Source organism: Telmatherina bonti (assembly GCF_933228915.1).
Source record: "Telmatherina bonti genome assembly, chromosome: 1".
In the NCBI taxonomy this organism is placed as follows: Eukaryota; Metazoa; Chordata; class Actinopteri; order Atheriniformes; family Telmatherinidae; genus Telmatherina; species Telmatherina bonti.
In genome coordinates, this window is record NC_136619.1 from 27489754 (window position 1) to 27510427 (window position 20674).

The 20674-nt window shown below is 38.1% G+C and overlaps 2 protein-coding genes across 2 annotated transcripts in view; both read left to right on the forward strand.

The window, feature by feature from the left end:
• The window catches only part of tjp1a (tight junction protein 1a), a gene marked incomplete at its 3' end in the record, with an annotated part of 50730 nt that extends 48201 nt beyond the window's left edge, over nucleotides 1–2529 (forward strand). The window contains exon 29 of the mRNA XM_079264289.1: nucleotides 2435–2529. Within this exon, the coding sequence (XP_079120415.1) occupies nucleotides 2435–2529 (95 nt within the window). The remainder of the gene's footprint in view (nucleotides 1–2434) is intronic.
• Nucleotides 2530–6151: 3622 nt separating this feature from the next.
• fam189a1 (family with sequence similarity 189 member A1) overlaps nucleotides 6152–20674 on the forward strand; it is a gene marked incomplete at both ends in the record, with an annotated part of 103032 nt that continues 88509 nt past the window's right edge. Inside the window, one exon of the mRNA XM_079242340.1 lies at nucleotides 6152–6400. Coding sequence (XP_079098466.1) covers nucleotides 6152–6400 — 249 coding nt within the window. The remainder of the gene's footprint in view (nucleotides 6401–20674) is intronic.

The window sequence follows — 20674 nt, forward strand, 5'->3', positions numbered from 1 at the left end:
TATATATATATATGTATATATGTATGTATATATATATATATGTATATATGTATGTATATATATATGTATGTATATATATATGTATGTATATATGTATGTATATATGTATGTATATATGTATGTATATATATATATATGTATATATGTATGTATATATATATATGTATATATGTATGTATATATATATATGTATATATGTATGTATATATATATATGTATATATAATATATATATATATGTATATATATATAATATATATATATATATATATATATATATATATATACATATATATATATATATATATATACATACATATATATATATACATACATACATATATATATATATATATATATATATATATATATATATATATATATATATATATATATATATATATATATATATATATGTGTATATATATATGTGTATATATGTATATATGTGTATATATGTATATATTTATATATATGTGTATATATATATGTGTATATATATATATATATATGTGTATATATATATATATATATATATGTGTGTGTGTGTGTGTGTGTTTTATCCCATAAAGATTCACAGAAGCTGTAAAATGAGTTCAAACAGTCAATAGACAACAAAAAGCTTAATCTGAGGCTTTTTTAATATTTTGGTCATTTCAATAATTTTTTCATTATAAAATCATGATCTCTGAATTGTGCTTTAAGATATAAGAAAAATCATTTTTAATCCCTCTAAGAAAATAATATTTTAAAGATATGAATTTTTTAAAAAAAAATCCAAGGCTATAATAATTTTTGTAATTGGTCTTTTAGGTAAAGTGAATCCGATGTCTGAAGTATATTTGAGCAGCGAAGCCTGTTTGGCGACTATAAGTAGGATTGATAGCACAGAGATGAATTAAGGAAAATTCTGCTGTAGTTTCAGACTAGAGCAGGGGTGCCCAAGTCTGGTCCTGGAGATCTACCATCCTGCTGTTTTTAGGTGCAACCCTTCTCCAACACGCCTGAATCAAATAAGTGTCTCGTTAGCAGCCTCTGCAGAGCTGGATGACATGCAGCTGTTTGACTCAGCTGTACTGGACAGGGGTTGCATCTAAAGGTTGCAGGATGGTAGATCTCCAAGACTGGACTTGGGAATCCCTGGGCTAGAGTATATAAAAAGGATTAAAAGCAACACATAACTCATGTAGAGTTGTTTTTGTTTTGGCACACTGCCCTCTGTAGGATATGAAATAAATGGGTTCTGTTTATCATGAATGTCTGGCAAACTTTATCTCAGCTTCAACCATTAACAGAGCGCAAAAGGAGAAAATAATACCTGACAGAATATACTGAAAGCTGGTTAGTAAGCTCTGCTTCATGCTACACTGAGTCAGCATTAGCAGTCTACCTTCAGCAACTGGTCAATTTGTTGACGCGGATGTTTTTAGCTAGAAGCAGTTGGTAGACTTGTGATAGTTTTTCTGAGACCAGCTGTTCATTTTTAAGCCCTGCTAACAGCCAAATACTGTATCCATGTATGATGAGGGACATCCGTATAGTAAGCTTAATGTAAGACGGTGACACATGTGTATCTTTATCCCCTCACTTTCTTTGTAAAGCTGAACATAAATGGTCATGTGGTCATTTTGTATCTCTTGTATGTTGCCCAGCCTTCAGAACAGCACAGAGAGTTTAGAGCAGTGATTTTGGGATACTTGGCTTTCTCTACAATGCGACTGTTAAACACTGTTTACACATTGACCTGCTAGAACAGGGGTGTCAGAATTCAGTCCTCAAGGGCCGGAATCCGGCAGGTTTTTGTTGTTTCCCTCCACCAACAAAGCTGACTCAAACCAATGGATCCAGCAGCTTCTTGTCAACCTGTTTAAGTGTCGGTCAGGTGTGTGTTGGAGCACAGAGACAACAAAAACCTGCAGGATACCGGCCCTCCAGGACTGCAGTTTGACACCCCTGTGCTAGAAGTTTCATTACATTTAAATAAGCTGGATTGTTTTGCCACCATTGCAAGGGTAGAAAGAAGTATTGGTCTCCTAAACAAGTAAAAAATTATTTGTCTGATTTCGCACACCTTAATTGGACACTTTGTTGGCCAAAAAGGTTGTTATTTAATGGGTGGTCTCTTAAAATAGCTCGTCAGACAGTAAAAGGGCAGCATTTTTCAATAAAAACAAGTAGATCTAAAAAAAAAAAAAAAAAAATCTAATTAAAATAAGCCTCAGAGTTTTATTGCCAGGATGAATAAGGAAGCTGCAGGTGGTCAGCACTGTGCTGATGGACCTCTGCGCCGCTGGGCTCTGCAGCCGGCCATCATGACTTTATGTTAAAGGATTGTAGGGTTGGAGCTTAAAAAAAGATTCAGAGCATGAAAGTCACACAGACAGCAGCTGTTATCACTCACCCAACTGCCCCCTATCACATCTGTCTGTCCACAGGTGACCCAAAAAGCTGGCAGAACAAGTCTCTCCCCGGGGACCCCAACTACCTGGTGGGAGCCAACTGTGTCTCTGTGCTCATTGACCACTTTTAAGGACGGACCAGCAGGTGTCATGTTACTGAATGTGGAACTGTGCAGGAAATCAAGACGTCGGACGTGCATATAAACACACATACTGTACATACACTACAGCTGCACTACATGCATACACACCACAGTCAGAAGTCTGAAGAAGAGGGAGTCAGTGCTGTTTACTGCATCTGTGGATGAAGGCGAGACCTATGATCGTTACAAGTTGATATATAAATTCTTCTGCAATTTGAAGTTTTGATGTGAAATGAAACCTTTGATGCATGCCCCGTATCACCGAGGATTGATACTATATATAAAGCCGTGTTTCATTAATTTTTTACATAAATTAAGATGGATGGAGGCTTTTGAGGCAGCATACATGTTTCAGAAATCTGTGTCAGTATATTTATGCTATATATGCATACAGTATATATAGAAGTATAGAGAAGATTTACTAAAATTTTACTCATAAATTAAATTAGAAGTCTTATTTTCCAGTTCAGGAGACTGAGTACTTATGAGCATCGTCGCGTTTTTTCCCCCACAATGAAGTCATTTTACTGAAGGTGTGAGAAAGGTGTCGATATTTGCAGGAATCTATCGAAGGATCAAAACATGAGCTGGTATGAAGCCAAGCAGCACACAAAGAGACGTTCTTCCTTCACTCCTTTGTTCCTCCGTTTCCAATAATACCTGGTAGCTTACTTTTTATGGAGCACCTCGTCTCTCCTTCCAGCCTGAGGGAGATCTATGCATGTTCTTTACTCAGGTCCAGTAGCGTCCAGTTCCTTTCTCACATCTTTCTCTTCTACTCTCTTTCTCTCTGTGCACTCTTGCACTCAGACACAAATAAGCAGTGATGCCTTATCTGCAGATTATTCACTTTTCATGAAGAAAGAAATAAGTTATGATAAATTATGGTGTAATGTCATTTGTTTTGCCATTTTTGTGAACCCGCTGTATACATGAACTTGAGTTGAGCACTCAGTAACAGTTGATAAAAGATAACAAAGGTAAGCGCTTCTTTTATCTGCTATGCATTACTTTAAAAACGAAAGGACAGATGAGAAGTGGCTGTAAATAAAGCTAGCAAATTGCCTTGTTTCTTTTCGTTTGTAAATGAACTTTTTGTATGTCTTTTTCTTTTTTTTTTTTTTGTATAAAACCTAGAGAAAACATGTTTTAAAAAGCGGAGAAAAGTGAACGTGGTTTTTTCTTGTATTCTGAATATACCCTCAAGCCTTGAAATTGTAACCTAACAATAATACATCACACCTTTTCTACCAATATATTGACACTGTGTTACGGTGGCATAAGAGTGCTTTCATCATTTGAGGATCAAGAAAGTACTTGAGCTATAATACATTAAAACATGTTCTTTTAGGAAGGGTGTGCTCGAAAAGTGTCCCCCTCACTAATTTGTGATACTGGATGCTATATTGTGTGCCCTTAAATGTATTTTTTTACTAATAGACAATATATTACATATGGCACACCAGTACTGTTTTATTTTTTAGATATAACACAGCTTTAATTGGATATTAGCTCTTTACGTGTGGCTGACTTTTTTCTCTCTTTCTTTCTCTCCACTCCTACACAATTTTAAGTATACCACTGTATTAATAAATAAAATCATTTTTGAAATAATTGTTGTTTGGAAGTCTCTTCTTTAACCCCTTTTTATAAAAGAAATCCCTCAAATTAATTTTAAGAAGGATGTACAGTTTTGTTTCCCTTTTCATTATTTTTTATACTCCATGATCAGAACTTAAAATGTACTTTCTGTGCTTAATACTTAATTATTGGAGAACAACAATGTGAAGTTGCTTTAATTTCAGCGATTTTCTTCACCAGATCATGTCATCATTGTCATGCTGAAAAGGATGAAAAATTGTCCTGCACATCTGATAGAGCTGTCATTTAATCTATTTTCAAGACGGATATAAAATAATTACCTTCAGAATGTTTAATCTTTTATTTATGTTCTAATGAAAAATTCAGGAAAATATGCATTTTGTATGCTGCTTATTGATTGGTCACATTTAACCGCGTCACCAAAACTTCCCACCAGGTGGCGTGGATGAGCTGTTTATGAGTTCCACACAAGGTCAGAACCAATGAGGTGCTTCAGATGTCATTCTTTAAAAATCGGGTTCAGATGAAAATATATCAGTGCTTTTCACCTCTGAGTTTTGCAGTTTACATTCTCTTGAAGGATTTTTTTTACAACATGTTGAGTAAATAGATAATTTATTGCCTGTTTCTGACCCACAGTTATTAAAACTGAAGGTGCTTTGCAGGATGCAGTAGTTTGATCTTTGGATCAGAAGATAACAATATAAGAGTATCTCCTACAAAAAGTATAATTGGGTGTTTAAACACTATTATATGATATATTTTTTTCTTCATCCCTCTAGCTGTCAATTAAATGGAGCTCTAATAAATACCTTTAGTCCATCGTTTTATCTTAAACCATCTATAGGCTGCACAAAATGCTAATTTGAGTCTCCCAGATAGCTAATTGTTGTTTTCTAATTACTCATAATGGCTAATAACATGTGGAAAGTCTTTTCTAAGCTGTTAAATGCAAACTATTCCCCAGGTGTGAGGTGTTTGCCCACACTTATCTACAGCCTGCATGATGAAGGGTTGCTATTAAATTACAAAGCAGACAAAAATGCAAGAGACTGCGGCTGGAGCAAAGCCCACCTTAAACCTCTACAATTTATTTAGTTGTTTATTTAAATTGAATCACAATAAAATATAAAGACAAGAAGAGCTGCGGCAGCAAATAGGTGAAACCTGATTTCCTTACTGTTAACATGATCATCTTCATATGGAGATCAGTTCCTGCCACGCTTTGTGAGGCAGGTTTTTTTTTTTTTTTCTTCTTCTTCCCAAAACGTTGCCTCCCCTTCTTCACGTCGTAGTAAAACCGACTGTGTGCAGCTCGCCGCCATGTAGGCGCGCAGTGTGGCACATCTCCAATACGCAGTGTGCGTCTCCTGTCCTGACTGCTGGCTTGGCTTTCCTGTGAGAAGAAGAAGAAAGCGCTGCTCGCTTAAACCAAAACACCACATGCCAGGGGAAAAAAAAACAGTTTTTGCTTTGTCATTTTTCTTTAATCCTTGAGGAGTAGGGTACTGTTTTAATATTTATTTATTTGTATTTAACCCGGGTCGCTTTTTGAGTTGTTGGAGAGCCTGCAGACATGACAGCATGACAATGGTGCAAGGCTCGCTGACAGCAGGATGATGCGTTTGGGTGTTTTTTTTCTTGTTTTTTTTTTTTTTTCTTTGACTTTTAAGGAATGGGTTCTTTTCCACAGCCGTCACCAAGAACTCCAGCTGTTTCTTTAATATCTTCGGACTTTAAAAGATGAACAGTTTCTGTTAATGACAACCTCGCGCAGTCCTTACGGAGCTCACCTTTCTCCTCCCATCAGCCGCAGCGCATCTCTAATTGGAGCTTCACCGGGAATCTTTAATTGATGGAGATCATCCACGTCGGACACTGACCACACTGTCTTACCAGCTCCCTGCAGGCTGCAGCACAGCGCTGCGGCGGCTGTGAGTGGATGTTATTGTCCATATAGCCTTTACCTGCATTTGTTTAACACGGTTTGTCGGAGCCTTCGGCGACCATGCCGTTTAACGCGCTGCCCCGCGGCGGCAGCAGCGCCATCGGCGGTCCGGGATCCCTGAGCCCGGCGTCGTTGTCCCGCAGCTTGTCCCGTCTGAGGGAGTACCGGACCCGCACAAGGATCATGTTGGCTTTGGGAGTCTCTCAGATGGTTTTGGGGAGTCTCATCCTGGCAGTGAGCTTCGCTGCTTTGGCTCTTACCACATCCCCCAGAGTCCGGCACTCGTGTCCCTTCTGGGCAGGTTTCTCTGTGAGTACAACAATCAATCAAGTTGTGTTTTTCGCTCAAGTAAAAGACAAGTAGCGTACATTTAGTCAAATAACCGAGATGTTTGTGACTTTAAAAAAAATAAATAAAATAAACTACAGCTAAAGTGGATACTAAATTATCAGGTTTCAGAGTCTGATTTGTCCCAAAGAGAAAGCAAAAATCATTTTATGTGCTTTATACTGTGCAAAGGAAAGAACTGGTCTTTCAGCATCCTATGGAATTAGCTACGAAAGAGACTGAAACAGTGGATGATGGGATTAAATTAGGGGCTCCTGCATCTTCATTTCCCTGCTTTTAGTGTCTTACAGTTTGTTCAAGTCCTGAGATTCTTTATGTGAGGATTTGTTGTGCTTTCTGTAAATATTTATGAACACACACACATCCTTGATTTCCTGCCAGAGACCTGAAGCAGGGCTGGTCCATTAATTATAGAGGCAGTGGGGCATGAGTGCAGGGGTGAGGGGAGGTCTGTGGCATCGGGGCCATCTGTGTGTGTGTGTGTGTGTGTGTGTGTGTGTGTGTGTGTGTGTGTGTGTGTGTGTGTGTGGAAAAAGAGCAACCAATGTGTCTTTGTCTCAGTGCCTGTATGTGTGGGCGTGTATAGTTACAGGGGAACAGTGTGTAACTACAGGGGTCAGAGTTCAAAGGTCAATGCAACGCCTAAAGCGGATGGTCAAACTTCTGTACGAAGGGTGCTAAAGGTCTCTTAGCCTGTTGTGCTGCATCTTACTCTGTGTTATCTTTAGGCACAGAAACATGATGCATCCTTACACCCAGACTCAGACACACACCAGCGGTGCATACTTGTGTTTTTGACTAATGCATAAACAGACATACTTGGCATACTGAGAATTCGTTCTAATTTTCTATTATTCTGAATTAACCTGGCCATGTGTATTATTAGAATTTCATGCAAACTGAACAAAAAGGTAATGAACTTTGATTTGCTCTGAAGATTAATAAGAATAATCCAAAATGACTTTGGTGTATCATGACATAAGAACGAGGGTTAATGAAAGTCTCAGAAAAGGAGTTTTCAGTGCTCATAAGGTTAGAAAAGGTTAAAAAAAATCCCTTAAGTGTATTTTCTCCACCAAACCACAGCTGACAGACTGAGCACTAATGGAAGAAATTCAAGACAATTGGTACCCCTCCAACCCAGGAATCATCGATCTGCAAGAGGAGTGTGTGCAATAGTTTACAAAGTCATTCAATAATCCAGAGTAGCATCTTAGTAAATACCTGGTTGCACCATAAGGACAACTGTGAACAAATAATCTCTCAAGCCAATTACAACTGAAACATCTGCAATGTAGGCTACTAAAGACTGATGACTTAACACACTGATGTATCAGAAGGAGGTTGGAAAGAAAGAGAGAGGAACTAATGTCTTTCTCAGCATATAAGACCAAAAAACCTTGAGGCTAAAATCTAAAGGATTACATTTGGATAAATGTAACTCTGCATTTCAGCACAAGAACCTTCTGATAAACACATTGGTGTTAGAACCACCATGGTTAGAACCAGTTTTTGCTGCATCTGAGCCTCTCGTTCACAAATCTCAGACTGCTTTAAAACCCTTGACTCGTTTTGACGGCACACTGATTCAGTATGTATATTTTTGGAGCCATCATTTCCCTGTAGGGTCCTGGAGCCGAGAAAACTTCATAACTTTATTTGCTAGATCGGAACATCACATGATAGCTCTGATTTTGCTTTTTGGACATCACATCAGACTCCAGCAACTAGATATCTACACACTGTTCTGTATGCTCACCCTGACTGATTTGGCAAAGAATCACAAGAGAACATTATCAGAGGAAGCACGGAAAAGAAAGAGAAAACATAAAAGAGCAGTAGTCAGCCTTGGAGGGATTTTTACTGGCCTGAGAGAGCTCTGAGGAGAGACAGGATGCAAGGAAAGAAAGTGTGTTCTCTTTCAAAGGATTAAAAACATTTAAAACACTCATTTGCAGGGTTTCAGCCCTCCTCTTTAGCATTTTGTACAAACTACCAAACGAGTTAATGAGATTGCATTAAATGGTCCCATAACAGGAAATAAGTCGTTCGTCAGTGAAACCAGTACCGCTGCATGTTAACAGGTCGTAAATGTTCTGAGGTCCTTAAGAGTCCTTCACCAAAGACATTACACCATAAATTCGTAACTGACATCAACACACACTCTAAACTCAGAAAAATTGCGAAATGAACGACTCATTCAGAATGAATCCCTCCTGCATCAAGAGGCTCTTCAGAGGAGGATGGTGATGAGTGGAGCTGCAGAATCAGGTCCTGGAAAGGAATAACTTGGCAGTAGGAAGATTCTTTGGTAACAGAACCCAGATAATGTGGTTGAGACCAGCTCTTTTGGTGACTAAGGAAGGGAGTAATTTACCCACACACACACAAGTGCGTGTTACTCTAATAAATATTTAGATCAGTAAAAAAAAACTCTGGATAAGTAAAACATTTTCATACTATGCTTCATTAGACAGTATGAGACTGTGAACGGAAATCTGTGTTTTCTATTATGACTTTTTTTGTGTGTGACTGAAGAGGGCAGATTGTCTGGATTTCAGTCTAGTGGGATTAGAAGCTTTTTGCAGCACTGCTCAGTGATTTAATGGAATAAAACCGATGTATCTGTACGCAAAATGCTTGCTTTGTACGACATTAAGACTCTGTCGAGATAATACAATCCTAATAATTTACATGAGGATAGTATTTTTCTCTCTGACTTAATGTGCGCGTTGTGTTTAAGCAGCTAATGATCATGATGGTGAGCCAAATGTGTGGAATTAGAAAAGAGGCTATTATTCTGAATATCTATTACAAATATGAAGGGTCTCATTAGAGATAAATACCCATATAAACTAGCACATCAACCGCTCTCAGCTACTTGACCACTAAATGTAATTATTGTTGAACCTTTTAGCTTTTGTGTTGCACTTCCTGCTACAATGGTGAAGCTGGACTAATAAGGAGGGACATGAAAAATCTTCAACTCATATTTGTGTGCGCGCTTGTGCGTCTGTGCTGTCACCGTGGGACGCCATTAAGAATCTCAGTGTGATGACTGGCGTTGTGAGATTTCATCACAGTCGCAGCCAGAGAAGGCGTAATCTTTACTTCCTACACAGAGCAATCACTGCTGAGCTCAGCATGGCCGTCCCTCCCCCCTCCAGCACACACACACACACACACACACACACACTCTCATAAACATGAACACACACATTCCAAGTTGTTGTTTTGCATATCAATGGATCTGTCTCCCTAATCCTGATTTTTCACAGTTCAGATAAAAACTCTTTTTTTAAAAATTTATTTATTTTTTACAGCTTTGATGTTCAGAGCTGTATGTTGGGTGGCATAATGTGTGCACAATCCTCTCGCCAAAAGGGACTAATCTTGCAGATAGTTTACTGTTTCTCTTAGTTAACCTTTGCTGTAACTCCTCAGCCTTGTACATGAGTTGCTTCCTGCTGTAATGATCAGCGGTGCTGAGGCTGCAGGCTGCACAAAGGCCAACATCACCAGCGGGTTTACCTGTTGGCTGCAAATTACACTGCCTTGCCAGGGTTTGGTCACACGCACACACACACACACACACACACAAAAGGTGATGTAGAAGCTTGTAGAATAAATTACTGTCCACAATTCCTTAGTGTTTGAGAACATTCACACCTTAAATCTTGTGAATGTGGAAATCTATCAGAGGACGCTCGTGCAGGCATCACATACACAGCCATAGTCTCTGATATATTTCTCCTGTTTTATCAAGCTTCAGAAAAAAAAGCTTCTCATATTTTCCTCCCCCGTGAAGAAAGAGAAATGTGGATTTTCTGGGGGTTTTTTTTTATTGCCAGCCTCTCAAAAAGTACCAATTCAGATCCCCAAATCTACAGACTGGCCATAACAAAGCAGCTTTAGACAGTATTCTTGGTGTTTGCTGTGAGGGAGCGCTTTGTTGCGTTTCAAGCATCAACCGTCAGCAAATTCTGCACTAATCCGCTGGAGTGTGTCAGTCTGTTTGTGTTTAAACACATGTATTTTGTTGGGTCTTCTTGTGTTACAGGCTCATTTTTTTTGTTGTGTATGTATGTGTGAATGCTTATGTATAGATGGAAGTGAAGGACATGTCAGGAGTAAATCGGGCAACACGACAGCCATTTGATGTCAGTTTCATCCGCTGATCTGTTAATCGAATCTTAGCTTTGAACAAACCTCGCTGATGGATCACGAAGCCTGCAGTGAGTTATCTCAACACCTGTTGGGTGAATAGATGCAAAGCTTCAGCTCTGTTTCGTGTCTGGGGCAACGCTGAAACCAGAGCTACTTTCAGAAGGCCAGTGCTCTAATTTACCCTTTCTAAAGAAATTATCAAGATTATTACTAAAGATTGTTTTGTGTTTTTGGCCCATTCTCTGCCACCATGTTTCATAAAATCGGGCTTGATTTAATTAAAAATGATCTTGAGAAATAAATAAAATAACTAAGTTTAAACAACAGCATGCAACAACAAACCTGTGGAATGGCATGTGGGCATCTTGCTTTCTTTTTCAAGTAATAAGAAAGCCACATTTATTGAATTAATGATAGTGATGCACATAAGTTCATCTTGTTTTCTCATATGGTTTTGTTGTGGAAACATGAGCAGCAGTTTTGGCAGTGGATACAGATTAAGACACCAAACATCTGACCTGTTCCTTTGTGTCCATGCTTCTGCAGAAAGCTGATTTGGATCATGACTAATTAACTGGTTTTTAGACCCTTGCTGTATCCTGGCAACAGGTCTTAAGATGAAACACACACACCTACATAGGTGTAGTCTGCTGTGTTGAAGTCTTGATTTTTGATGAAAATGATCTCTGTCTGCAGCATGTCAGGAATCTGGATGAGTTGTCAGGAACACTGATGCTGCATTTATTAAAAATGCTGTGCTTGTAGTGTCGCTCATGAGTCGTAACATCAAAGTAGATGGAGAAGAGAAACATTATCTCCAATCAGTCTTTCCTTACCTTCAAACTGAATATCAACACTTTTGCTTCAGTGTCAAAGAAGAGGGAAGCAGCATTGTATGATTTTCTATTCATGAATAAATATCACAATCTCTGTCTCTGGGCTGTATGAAGGCCTATACTATTGAAACTGACTCATTTCTGCTTTCGCAAAGAAATATATGTAGATTTTAAGCTCCTGGAGGAGCTTAAATGGAATATTTTTTCCTTTGGTTTGCCATTAGCCGCTATCCTCAACTTGACATTCTTTTGTAAAGAAGTGGTTCCCAACCTATTTTCCTTAAAGAACCCAAAAAGTTATGGTTCCATGATCTTTTCCTGATCTGGAAACCATGCTTTGTTTTATGCTTTCATTAGCCACCTTCTCACCATCAATAATATACTTTGAGAGAGTCGTGTTAAATACAGTGTCATACTTCCATTTTCTTTTCTCTTTTTTTTTTTTTTTTATGACGACAAATCTTTTATATTGGGGCATTTCTCAGACATGTCATGAATAAAAGAGTTAAGTGAAAATCAGGGATACCTGGACAGACATGAAGTACTACTATACCTGTGTTGACTCATTTATCTAGCTTAACCACATGGATAAAATGAATTGAATGCTAAAGGTGTGCTCATTTTGGCACCCTCTTTCAAAATTTTGTGTTTTTGAGCTCCTAAAATGCTGATTTCATACATAAAAATGCCCAAATGATAAAAAAAAAAAGTTATTTCTATAGTCATTTATTGTTACTTTTATGTGTGTGTTTTGTACATAATATACAACTAAAACCAAACTAAAATCAAATCAAACCAACTCCTTACAGGTGTCAGGTACCTGTAATGTGTTCCTGATCAGAGCAGTATAACATGCAGATGTTCCAGTCTAACTGGTGATTGTTTTCTCTGGTGAGGTTTGTTAACAATCAGCCAGTCAGAATGAGGTCTAGATTTTCAACATCCATGCAAATGGAGAGAAAAAGTGCTTAAAACACCTACATTCAGTCTTCTGTTTTGTCAACTCTTTTTAAACATTATTTCAGCAGGAGCTAGGATAATGCAGAATCACTGAACATGATTTGAACCGTCTGATCTAAACGGCAGTCAGTTTGTCTATGATCCCCCCTGAAAAGCTAAGCTCAGTGATCTGTGAATGTTTTGACTTTGAATGTTATTTTACCACTTGTTATGCCATTAAGTAAGTCAAATAGGATGAAAGGTGTTTGGCTGTATTTTTTTCCCTTCAGGAGCTGTGCACATTTAAGGCAATAAAAGCTTCCGTCAACAGGTGGTTGACACACACAGTGAAGCAGCTCCCACTAATCTGGCAGGAAAGAAAACAGCTTAAGAGAAACGGTATCAGTTTTCCTGTTTGTGAAGATCTGTTTCTGGAGACAAATATAAAATGTAACTTGCTGTCTGCTCTCATGACAGAAAGACGTCATAGTAACTACACACAGCAAAGCAGCATTTATGATTAATAGTATTGAAAGGATATGTTCATACTGCAAACTTTTTTTACTCAGTATACATTACTGTCATATTTTTGTTCATCTTTTCATTTTAAAACATTTAATTTCTGCTGGTTCAACCAACCAGCTTCTCTTGTTGCAACAGTTCTACAAAATTTAACAGGAGACAAGTTGATGATGCCTGAGGGTTCAACGAATCCAAGTATCTGTTGATCTGAACAGTTGAATTAAAATGCTTACAGTAACTTCAAATTAAGCTATTCAAACGGCAAATGTTTGTGTTCGGCTGTAAGTGAACATTAGACATTTTAAAAACAACAAAACCACCAGATCCCAGTGCTTAATAAATATACATGTATTTATTCTGTACTTTGTACTGATTAATGCACATTTCATCAGCTGTTTTTAATGTCTGTCCCAATTCAAAAACATGGTGAGTCAGCAATCTGTCCTAATATTGTAAATATAAATTGTTATCAGCTAGAAAAGTATAAACAGAATTCCCAAAAAGATGTTGGCGTGTGGGGGGGGGGGGGGGGGGGGTAGCTCTTAGCTAGCTTAAAATCTTGAGCTAGCTAAGAGCTAAGTGCTAAAGAAGCTAACCAGCTAACGGAGGTAGGCAGGCAGGCTAAAGCTAAGGCTCCCCTGTAATTATGCTGAATTTCAAGATTAAATAACATCTAAGTGGATGAGTTATTAAAAACGTCAGCCCCCCACAGTTGCCATGAAGGTAAACTTGACCTATTAAACCTAAAATGGTTTTCTAAATTAGGCTGTAAACATGTTTATTTCAGCTGTGAAGTTGGCTTTTCTGACATGAGACTCTCTTTTGGAACCCCTAGTGGATGAGCGGTGAACTGCATCTTTTGGCACTTCTGCATAGGCTTTACTTTTAACCAACAGGGTTTGCCGCATAGGTGTGTCACAAAATATAAATATAAACTCATCACAGTGATTTGCAAATTGAATATTTTAATCCCAATAAACATTGGAAATATATACATACTGAAAGATGAGTTATTATTCAATGAAACATTTTAACTGGATGGTCTTTCTATTCAGATATCATGGTTTCCATGATTTCTAAAAATAACTTCAAAATTTTTCATCACCTGACCTTACAGCAATTTTCCATTTTGCCTCAGTCTGTTTGAAGTGAGTTTTGGCCCAGAGAAGACAGACAGCAGCATTTCTGGATCATGTTCACATATGCTCGCTGCTTTTTTTGATGGAGCTTTAACCTGCATTGTGGATGTCATGGTGAGCAGTGTTCAAAGACAGTGATTTCTGGAAATATTCCTGAGCCCATGCAGTGATTTCCATGGCATTATCATCACTGTTTTTATTGCAGTACTGCCTGAGGGCCCAAAGATCACAAGCAGCGAATATTGATTTTCAACCATGTCCCTTGTGCACAAAGATGTTCTCTGAATCTTTTCATTGTATTATGGACGGTAGATAATAAAATATAATAATTAGCCAGATAAGTATAATAAAGATAAGTCTTTACAATTTAATGTTCATGCACAATTTGTAGGTGCATTTTTTTTCTGCAAACTGATGACTCTATTCTCATCTTTACTTCTGGAAGATGATATCGACCTGTTGCCAATCAGCTTAATTAATTCCAACATGTCCCTCCAGCTGTTTCTGTCCAGCTCCAGCTTCTCTATCAGCCTTTTGTTTCTGCTGTCCCACATTTTTTCCAAACATGTTACAGCCTTTAAATTCAAGATAAGGCTTTGTTATGTACTATGAATAAATTCCTGATTTCAGAGGATATCAAATCAAAGCACGCTGACTTTATTTTACATCATACACAACATCTGTGTAAGTGTCCTTTGCACTTGAGACTTTTGGACATGTCCTCAATTCTCTGAATGTCTTGTTATAGCTGCACTCACAGACGTTTGCCAGTGTGTTCGATGATGAATGCTTGTTGTTGGTGTTCGGTTGTAGAGGTGATTGTATGTTGTATATTGTATGTTTTTCTTGTGTTCAATTTCCAACTTTCTCAGACTTCACCTGAAAGCATCTTTGGACAAGATAGTGAATCCCACATCGCTCCTGGTGTTACTCCTGGTAAAATCACTAATTTCAATGTTATTTTTATTTTTTTCTTATTTAAATTTTTGTCTTCTCATCACTTTGCTTTATAAAGTGATGTGCTTGACTCAGTCACTGTTAAACCCTTGAAACTAAAAAGAAAAAAAATCATCATGTTCAGATGCTAAGTCTGTTCAAGCTGAATATCTTCACGCCTTCAAATAAGGCATGAAAAAAAAAAAAAAAAACCCAACCAAAAATGAAACCTGAATCAGACCAGAATTAGAGGCAGAAAAGCAAAATAATAACATATTAATCACAATCAGATTGTCCAAACATTTTTATCCCAGCATTTACTGACTTTGTTCCAGAGGAAATCAAACAAAAAAAATCCTGCAGACATTTCAGTCACAGTAACTTTGAACTCTGAATGTGTCATGCTTGGAAACATGGTGCAGCTTGTGTTTTCATAACAAATAGAACTGGACCAGAACAGAAGGCTGCAGGGTGGAGAAGGTTAAGGAATCGCAGGTTGTAGCGGAGCTTTAGAGGAAATCCTCCCATACAGGATACACACCACTGAGAAGGAGGTATTTATTTGCAATGTGATATATAACTGCACATTATATGACATTTGTCCAGTAGTCTCTTATGATACGTTTAATGTATAGGCTGCAAAGTGCTGCAAAGGAATTATTCTGTACTTCACACAAAGCTTCACTGTGTTCTTTTGATGCAGCCATTTATTTCCAGCTGTCGATAAAGGACGTGGCTCCTTGGCAGCTGTACTTATCTTGTCAGCTCAGATTAAATGGAGGCTGTGGTTTGCACACACACTCTCAGGTCAGACCACATATAACTGCTCCACCTTGTCCTAAATCTCCCACTGATCAGCTAATGAGATGGACCCCCATCAATTATGTGACTGGTTTTTACTTCCATTGTGGCTTGAACATCTTGCGGCCACTCAGCAGCTCTGCAGTCTGACCTCACTCCTTGTGTTTAATGCAGACACTGTGGTGTGATGATGTCATAGTTTTAGTGCTCAGCCCAGTTTGAGGTGTTGCCGAACTGCTGTAATTCACTCTCCATGTGGACCTTTCCATGATAAGTAGGCACTCAGCCTGCTGCTGCTGATTACCGTGAGGACCCTCCAGTGCTTCCTGCCCCTTCACCGTAGTCACCACCATCATGGTGAAGGGGACACTGTGTCTTTTCCACTATTTGCACTAATATTTCAAGTTGTCCACTTTATTTAATCCTTACTCTGGATGAGATCTGCTCGTATGCATCGGACTTGCTGTCTTCACTTGTATCACTATTTATTTGGGTTTGTTCACAATCGTCTTTCAGCACCAGGAACAGGGTGATGAGTGTGTGTCAAATCACACCGTCTCTTCTTGCTATATTTTATTTAATCAGCACATAACAGCATAGCAGAGGAATTGCCGCCTTTCTGTACCTGATTAACAGAGCCATCATCTGCAAAGTGGAAAGAAAATGAAATGCCGGGGGTGTATTTCTGTTGGAGATTTTATTTACTGCCACAATTCCCAATGTGTGTTTTGAAGAAACCAGTTTAGGGGAACTTGTCTGCAACAGAGCTATAAGCCGGACTGAAAGTAATAATTGGTCAAAAATGCAGCTTTTTCCTTTTTCTCAGAGAAACCACTGCATTGATGCAGGGAGTCTGAATGCAGGCGCATGAGGACGAAAAGATGAACTGGGAATGTACACCGCCATGACATGTTGATGAATGGAAAGTGGCGTTCCACAATGTTAGGAAAACAGTGTGACCCTCAGTGCAGTGCTAATGGCTAACCCCAATTAGCACACTAAACAATTGTATACTAAATATATCAATTATAATTTTTTGAAGAAAAAGATAAAGAAAATATTTTATATCGATAAGCTCATAAGAACATGCTTCTGAAATTTAGTTTAGAAGCTTTAGTACGGACCTGTTTTGGTTGGTCTGTGTCTGAAAAGCATAGCTATTTGATTTTACAGAATGGAACAGCTGGGAGTAACTTTACATTATTCCCAGTAAAATGTACCCCCCCCTTGCCATTTTAATGCAGTTTATCTTGTGATTTATTTTTTCTCTACATGGTGGACGTGTAATGAGTTACCCTGAGGATCCTTAATACAGCCACACACAGGGAGTTCTGGACAAATGACCAGTTTATTGGTGGAGGAGTATGAACAGAAGATCAGTCCAGGGGAGTGGTCTGCAGAAGAAACCAGGCAACAGCTGGGAGGTAAACAGGATGGCAAAATACTCATCCAGGCAAAGACAAGGCTCAGAGATCCAAAGACAGGCAGGGTCGGTAACCAGAAGATCCGAAAGGTAGCGGTATCCGTCGAGGGCAAGGCAAGGTGGGTAATCCAGGGGCATGAAGCAGAGGGTCGGCAACTGAGGAACAAGCCGTAGAATGCTGGAACAAAACTAGACATAGGTCTGATTATTATCTGGCAGAAAAGGAGGGATTGGAGGGAGCTTAAGTAGGCAGTGAGAGAAAAGGAAACCAGGTGAACTGAATGAGGTAGCAGAGGCAATTAGGAAGCCAGCAGGTGGATTGAGTAATCAATGAGCGCCAGGAGATCAGGGTGGCAAAAACATGACAGGACATGTAAGTGTTAGATGTAATGTCTCTCTGGGTGCATAAGGGGATGTTATCTTAAGGAATTGTGTTTGGTCTTAAACAAAACTAAATGATTAAGAAATTAATGATGAACATAAAAATGTTCATTTCAGTGTAATGTTATGTCACACACATAAATGAACTCTCCCATTTGAAAACTTAAACTTACAGTCATTTCTGTTGCTTTGTTTGTGCATTTTTGTTTGAAAAATGACCCAAATATTATGACTTTAATGTAGAATGCAACATACACAACTGATTTTTAATTAAGTCTTCAGTTTTTCAGAAAGTAAATCTCTCTAATTTCTTAAGTTTTGTAAACATTTTTTTGTAAAATTCAGAAGCTTTTTGACCCTCACCACATCATAAAAAAGAATTTGGGGTTATTTTTCTTCTGTAAGCAATAAATTGCTTCAGCTCTGACCTAGATTATTGTTTCCATGATGACTTTTTATTTAGAACTCTTTGGTAAACCCTGACGGCTTGCATATAAGTTTATTTGAAAAAAATCTTGTCATAGCTTATTAAAACAGCTCTACTGTAAATATGCAGCGTTAAAAAAATGCAGTCTAGTTTTGAAAATATCTACTTTAACTGAGCTATAATCATGAAAACCCACTCCTTAAGCAGGGAACACATCCTACTGTGGAACACACATTCTACCTGTTCTCATCCCTACCTGCAGCATCACGTTCACAGCAACGCTGCACAGTGCTTATCTTTGGGGTAACATCACATTCGGCAGATTTGTTAATTACTTGAAAATGCAAGTGCGATCTCACCATGTTACAAAATTGTTGGAGGAGTCAAACATGAGCATTGACAGCAGTACTTACCTTGTTGAATGCATGAAATGTGATACATGATGACTTTTAATGTATATACTGAAGGCATTAAAGTATTTTGACTGATAAAGAATACATCTATGATAATAATGTTAATAAATATTAATATTAATAAAACTGCAGTTTTTGGTACATTTCAAGCTAAATATTTGATTGTTTTAGGTGTGATTGGGGATTTTTTCTTCAGACGAGAATGATCAAATTCATATCTGAGCATGCACATGTGTAAATATCTGGAAAACACTTTTGAACTTACACATTTTATGCACACCCAAACACACATAAAACACAAAGAACCTCCATTATGCATCATTTTGATCTTTGAAGTGTGAAACTGGTTGATATGAGATGAAAGCTGCTGGTTTTCTCTTTCGCTGGATGTTTGTCAGACCTGAACAGACGGCTGTAAATGCATTTGGGAGGATAGAAAGAAGCTGGGTCACGTGTTCGGGGGAGATAGTTTTATACTTTGGATGCATGCTATATTTTTATGTGCACACAAGGCAGATTTCCCTCATAAATCCTCCTTTTCTTTCCTGTGCTGCCTCTATTGTGCTTGTGTGTTAGTGTGACCCGCAGCGCGGGATGTGTCAGACAGAATGCTTGATGCGGCACTTCTTTACAAACAGCTTCGACCCGGCCGCCAGCAGGTCTGCCTGCAGACTGTTGAATAGAAAAGGCCAACAGGGTTGAGCTGAGCTCATGGGGCGTTACGGAAACCAAAGCAGCAAGGGGAAACATAACTCGACCTGAAGCAAATATCAGTCATAAAATCTCACTTTGTTCTTAGTTTTAAGATGGTGCATTAACACGACGCTCACAGTGCAACTGTGCGACGCTTGTGTGTACATTTACCATTTTATTCATGTCAAATTTCACAGAAAAGAGCAGCTTTAGAAAGAACACTGTTCTTTTTTGGACTTACAGGTATATGAATACAGTTACTTCCTCCCTCTGGCTTTATCCTGAGCAGAAGTGTTTACATAGGTTTTACTTTAATAAAGAGCTTTTTAGTGGCATGTTCTAACAGGCTATTATCAGTGTGAAGGTCTGGTAGCACAACTCGGACAGACAGATGGGGCTTTTGTTGATGTGTTTGACTTCTATCCTCTACCTGCAACTGAGCTGTAACTTCTTCCTGGTGGAACAAAGCTGACTGTGGACCCTCCCTGCTGCTTTCTGTAGCTGATCAATGGAAAAGCCTGCTGACTGGAGCCTCTCCTTGTTCTATGATTAGCCACCAGATTTGATCTGGCTGGTGCTTTTTTGTGCATGCACATGAGGGATGGGAGGTCACAGGTGTGTGAATGGATGACTTTTTGTTTTCACTTGGATTTTCTTTTTTCTTTTTTTTTTTTTTTTTTTGCAAAGGGTTGAAGAAGCTACAGTTTGTTTGTGCAGTTTGTCCTTTATCTGTATGAATGCAGATGTACAGTATCTACAGCAGAGCAATAAAGTAGTTATTTATATTTGTGAAAGAAGGCACACAATACAGTCACTTCTTCATGCGGAAGCAGGAGGAGAGGAGAGAAAATCCATCTTGCTTTTTTAAAATATTTCCTTATAATCTTTGCTCCGTAACTCCTTAAGAAAGAGTTTCTGTGAAAAGCAGCTTTGGAAGGTTAATCATATAGAGAGAATGATGAATCAGGCTGTTTCACTTTGAGCCGGCTAAAAACCTCCCAAGAAGAAATCTTGAAAGTGAAACTTTGAAGAGCAGAAAATGTTAAAAAAAAATATATATATACTTAATAATGACTCATGTGGCAGTATACTTAATAATAATTTGTAAAGGTGTAAAATCATAAATAAAAGAAAAGAAAAGAAAAACAGACTTTGTAAAACAGTTCATTAATTTTATACAAAAAAAAAAAAATTGTTAATCAATGCTGCTGGAATGAACTGTAGTTCATTTTACCTCCCTATTGTCATTTTAATACATGTTCTGTACTTATTTCGAAGGATGTGACAGGCTTCACGATGCGTCTGTGGGAGTCATGCTGGATGAGATAGAGAGAAAAAATAATTTCTACAGATTTAGATGGATTTAGCTCTTTACAAATTTTGACAAAAGAAGGCAAAAACTGTGGGGATGATTCATCAAACAGCTTTAATTCAGTGTTATAGAAAAGTTTGACGTTGTATACATTGCATATATAGTGTTCAGTAATATGAATAAGGGTACATGGGGTTTTTTTTGTGACAAATACACACACAGCCCAGTGACACAAGACATTTATAC